General features: G+C 37.8%; 1 protein-coding gene across 1 annotated transcript; it reads left to right on the top strand.

Annotated features, from left to right (window-relative positions):
• Positions 1–3,641: 3,641 nt before the first annotated feature.
• LOC102810593 (olfactory receptor 14A16-like) lies at positions 3,642–4,598 on the top strand. Its single transcript, XM_006877528.1, has one exon. The coding sequence runs from the start codon at positions 3,642–3,644 to the stop codon at positions 4,596–4,598; it is 957 nt and encodes a 318-aa protein (XP_006877590.1).
• Positions 4,599–5,376: the final 778 nt, after the last annotated feature.

Raw genomic sequence — 5,376 nt, 5'->3', positions numbered from 1 at the left:
TTCCCTGCAAACAACTTGCTTATTCATGTAGTAACCAATCATACTACCATTTTTGTTTTGGGTTTTTCCTGATGATCTTTCTTTGAAGTTGTATCTTCTGTCACTTAAGCTGTTGTATGCTGGTCTGCTTGTCCTTTCTTCTGGGAACGGCTCACCTCAGAAGGTTCTGGATGGGGCTCAGGATTCCACCTAAGGTCCTATACCTTGTAAAGGTTCTGCAAGAGACCTATTTCATTGGGCAAGTTCTAGAATTCCTTTTAGGTATTCCAATTAGTTATAGGTTGCAGACAGCCTTACAAGCTTCCTGTAATCAAGTTTCCTGAAATTGCTTTTCATCCCACTCTAGCGTCCATTTAAAAATAGTAGGCAATTCATCAATGTATGTTATTCATGGGATAAAATAGGAGACATAGAATTGAGCTCATGCTATTCAGAGAACAGTTCAGAAACTTAAACCAAAATAAGGGGAGGTGGGAATCCTATTTTAAAGAAATTGTTTCTTTAATGTTGTTGTTGTTGTGTGCCGTGGAGTCGGTTCCGACTCACAGCGACCCTGCACAGGGTTTCCTAGGCTGTAAATCTTTATGGGAGCAGAACGCCTCATCTTTCTCCCGCAGAGCAGCTGGTGGTTTTGAACTGCTGACCTTGCAGTTTGCAGCCTGATTCATAACCACTATGCTACCAGACCTCCTTTAATGTAGGTATAGTTAAACAAAGACACACTATAGAAAGTGACAAACACCCATACATAATGCATACTACTTTTTACTCTGCCCATTACAAGTACACAGAAACCACTGTAATACAGTCAATTCTGACTCCTAATGATCCTATAGGAAGAGAACATAAGTAGGGTGTATAACATGAGCTCTGGTCATGTAGTGATTAAGAGTCGTGCTGCTAACTTCAAGGTCAGTAGTTGAAAACTGCCAGTTGTTTAGTGGGAGAAAGATGAGACTTCCTGCTCCGTTAAAGATTCACAGACACAGTAGTAGCTTATGCAGGGTCACTATGAGTTGGAATCGACTCATTGGCACACCACCACCACCAGAGTGAATAGAGTATTATAGATTTAATTTATCCAACCTTTTCCCAAAACATCATTATCTTTAACCTTTCCACTATGTTGAATAACTATAATTATTAAAGTGGATATAGAGAGATAGTAAAAAAATGGAGAAATAATAATAAACCATAAATATTGGCAGATTAATTGTCTCAAATATGCTATTAGAAAATAATATTTATGTAAGATACCCATATAAACATAGACAAAGATTATATATATGCATATACTGGTAGTGTAGTGGTTACAAATCGGGCTGTGAACCTCAGAGTCAGCAGTTCGAAACTACCAGCTGTTCCGTGGGAGAAAGATGAAACGTTCTGCTCCCGTAAAGATTTACAGCCTCAGAAACCCCTTACAGGGTCGCTATGAGTCGGAACCGACTCCACGGCACATAACAACAACATACATACATATATGTATATACATACACACATATATGTGTGTGTGTGTGTGTGTGTGTGTGTGTATATACATATAGAATCCTGGTGTGATAGTGTGGGTTAATGTTCTGGAAAGCAATGCTGTTTGAACTGCAAGGTCAGCTATTAAAGCTCACCAACTGCTCCTTGGAAACCATATACGGGGTTGCTATATGTCAGAGCCAATTCAAAGGCATTTATCAACAACAATAATATGTATGCGTATATGTATATATGCATACATACGATATATGATCTAAAAAAAATAAATAAATAAGGAGCTCTGGTAGCGTAGTGGTTACGAATCGGGCTACTAACCTCAAGGTCGGCAGTTCGAAACTACCAGCGGTTCCGCGGGAGAAAGATGAAGCGGTCTGCTCCCATAAAGATTTACAGCCTTGGAAACGGTGTGCCGGGTCACTATGAGTCGAAGCCGACTCCACGGTACTTAACAACAACAAATGTCTATAAAATGCATGTTATAATATACATTATATAATCTATGTATAATATCATGGTCTAAGGAGCTCTGGTAGCATAGTGGTTACGAATCGGGCTGCGAACCTTAAAGTCAGCAGTTCGAAACTACCAGCCGCTCCGCGGGAGAAAGATGAGGCTTTCTACTCCCGTAAAGATTTACACCCTTGGAAACCCTGTACAGGGTCGCTATGGGTCGGAACCGACTCGACGGCACTTAACAACAACAACAACATAAAAATGATATATATAATATACATATTTATGTCTTAGTTAAGTGACTTGAGTAGGTACTGATTCATAATGATGCTATATAGAATTTTCATGCTGTATAGGCTGTAAGTCTCCATTGGAGCAGAAAGCCTTATGTTTCTCTGCTATAATGCTGATTGGCTCAAGCTACCAACTTTGTGGTTAATAGATCCTTGGCATCACCAGTGTGCCAAAAATACAAATGCATATATTTACAAACTAAAAAAAAAAAAAATGCCTTTCTGTCCAAAGGGTAGATGAAGTATAATTTCAGTAGATAACTGTGTAGAAATTAATTGATATATGATTACTTTCAGGCAATTAAAATTGGGAAGGAGTTAGAATATCTAAGTAAATTGGATTGCAAACAGGGATTTAGAATTTAGACTACAGATGAAGAAAACAAAAATAACATTTTAGAAAGAAAATTGTATCCTTTCTTTTATCTTTATTTTGACTAGCAATAATAAACATTAAAAATAATTTGTGTGTATATTTATACATACCTATTTACCTGTCTGGAGTCTTGGTTTGGCGCTATGTGTTAATGAGCCAGACTGTAAAGCCATTTGAGCTGCAAGGTCAGCGGTTCAAGCCCACCAGCTGCTCCTTGGAAACCCTAAACAGGGTCGCTATGGGTCGGAACTGACTCAATGGCACTTAACACCAACAACGTATACCTGTCTATCTATCCATCCATTAGAGTTTTAAGAATATATAAAATGAACACATAAACTGCCAACTGCATACCTCAAAGCTTATGAGATTGACAGGGAAAGGATTAAGGAAGCACAGAAGTAAAAATAAACTCTGGAATAAGGTATATAATTAATTAGAAACAACAATCTAAAAACCTCAGAAAATACAGGATAAATTTCAGCTGGTAATCCATTATACTACCAGAGCTACTGTAAGAAAAAGGAACTTAATATAAAATATAGAAGTGTTTACATGTAAGACAAATACATTAAAATAAAATTTAAATATTGATCATTTTAACTGATACACAAAAATCTCAAAGAAAAATGGAAGTAAACTATCAAATGGGCAAAAGGAAGAGTCCATGGTTTTCCCCTCACTTCATATAAAGTACAAGTTTTGATTCAGTTTTCAGATCCACAGGGCCCTTATTTATGCAAATCTGATGATACGAAGTATTATAGTAAACAGTCTGTTTATATGCAGGAATGCATGATAAATTTAGACACCGAAAAAGAAAACTTAATAATAAAGAGTATATATGAACAATGAAAGATTTTGTTTTTCACAAATGGGGAACATTTATTATTAAAGATCTTACTTTAATTGGTTAACATGTGTTGAACATTATATATAGAAACACATAATATTCTTGTTCCTACAGTCATGCCAGATATATATTTGTTTGTTTGTTTTGTATTTTAATACAGAATTTTCTATGAAGAATGAACAATATATCAACAGTCACAGAATTTATTCTCATGGGTTTTGCTGGACCACGGAAGCTTGAGATTTTACTAGATGCAATGTTCTTAGTAATATACCTGGAAGCCATGATGGGAAATGGTCTCATTATTGCCATAACATCTTTGGACCCATGCCTCCACACACCAATGTATTTCTTCATAAGGAATCTCTCCCTCTTTGATATTTGCCTCATTTCTGCTGTTGTACCCAAAACTATCATTAACTCCTTGACCCAAAGCAACTACATCTCTTTCCTTGGATGTGTCATCCAGGTCTTTCTGGTGGCATTTTCAGCAGCCACAGAGCTGTTCCTCCTTACAGTGATGTCCATAGACCGCTATGCTGCCATCTGTCACCCTCTACACTATAACGTCATCATGAACATGGGCACTTGTGTGCAAATGGCGTTTTTCTCTTGCCTCAGCGGTGGTTTGTTGTCTGTGATACACACAGCAGTTACCTTTACTTTATCTTATTGTGAAATCCTTGAAATTCATCATTTCTTCTGTGATATTCCCCAGTTGCTAGCTATTTCGTGTTCAGAGCACATAACTGCAGAGATTGCCCTCCTTTTCATTAATACAGTACTAAGTTTCTGCTGCTTAATTTGCATCATCATCTCCTACACTTACATCTTCTCCACTGTAAGGAAGATTCCATCCACAGAAGGACAGTCAAGAGCTTACTCAACTTGTATCCCACACTTAGCAGTCTTTATACTATTCCTCTCAACTGCCTTTGCTGCTTATCTAAAACCTATTTTAGCATCTGCGTCCTTCACTGATCTCATTCTATCTGCATTCTATATTATGTTGCCCCCATCCCTTAACCCAATTATATATGGCCTGAGAAACAAGGCCATGAAAGTTGGTTTACTTAAGTTGACTACAAAATTCTTGCCAAAGGAAAATCTATTTCTTTTCCTTCAAACATAGAGTTATCCCTCTACTTAATCTCTTATATTGTTGTTGTTGTTGTTGTTGTTGTTGTTATGTGCCATGGAGTCAGTTCCGACTCACAGCGACCCTGCATAGGGTTTACAGGCTGTAAATCTTTACGGGAGCAGAAAACCTCATCTTTCTCCCGTGATACAGCTGGTAGTTTCCAACTGCTGACTTTGCGGCCTGCAGCCTGATTCATAACCACTGTGTTAACAGAGCTCCTTATTCTCTTATATTGCTGTTGTTGTTAAGTGCCGTTGAGTCAATTCTAACCCATAGCGACCCTTCTTAGGGTTTTCAAGGTGAAGCTGGTGAGCTTGAACCACTGACCTTGCAGTTCATTTGACTTTGCAGTCTGACGCATTGGCCCATAACACCACACCAGGACTCCTCTCTTATATTAGTACACGCTTAATCCAAACCAGACTATGATTATTTTAGGAGATGCTTGGAATGATGGTGCTGAACCTCAACCTTAGTAAATTAAAATATAACCAAGATCAAGAAAACTGTGCTTGGGTCTGACACCTTACAGATTCTAAAAGTTGCTATATAAAAATGTGCACATGAATGTTTATTTCCTGGTTGCTGTTAGGTTGTTTTGAATTCTGTTTATTGAGCCTGCTCACACATTCTGTTTTAGGCTACTTTACTACCCACTGCCATCTAATCAATTCCAATTCATTGCTATGCTATAAGAAAGAAACTAATTGTTCCTAAGGGTTTCTAAAACTTTACAGCAGACAGGCACAGCTTACTTCCTTGGAGGGGC

This window comes from Chrysochloris asiatica, unplaced genomic scaffold (genome assembly GCF_000296735.1).
Source record: "Chrysochloris asiatica unplaced genomic scaffold, ChrAsi1.0 scaffold00520, whole genome shotgun sequence".
NCBI classification, from domain to species: domain Eukaryota; kingdom Metazoa; phylum Chordata; class Mammalia; order Afrosoricida; family Chrysochloridae; genus Chrysochloris; species Chrysochloris asiatica.
This window is presented reverse-complemented; position numbering and strand designations above follow the sequence as displayed.

What these genes read in the sequence shown, in the direction of transcription:
- LOC102810593 (XM_006877528.1), top strand. Translation starts at nt 3,642, where the DNA reads ATGAACAATATATCAACAGTCACAGAATTTATTCTCATGGGTTTTGCT.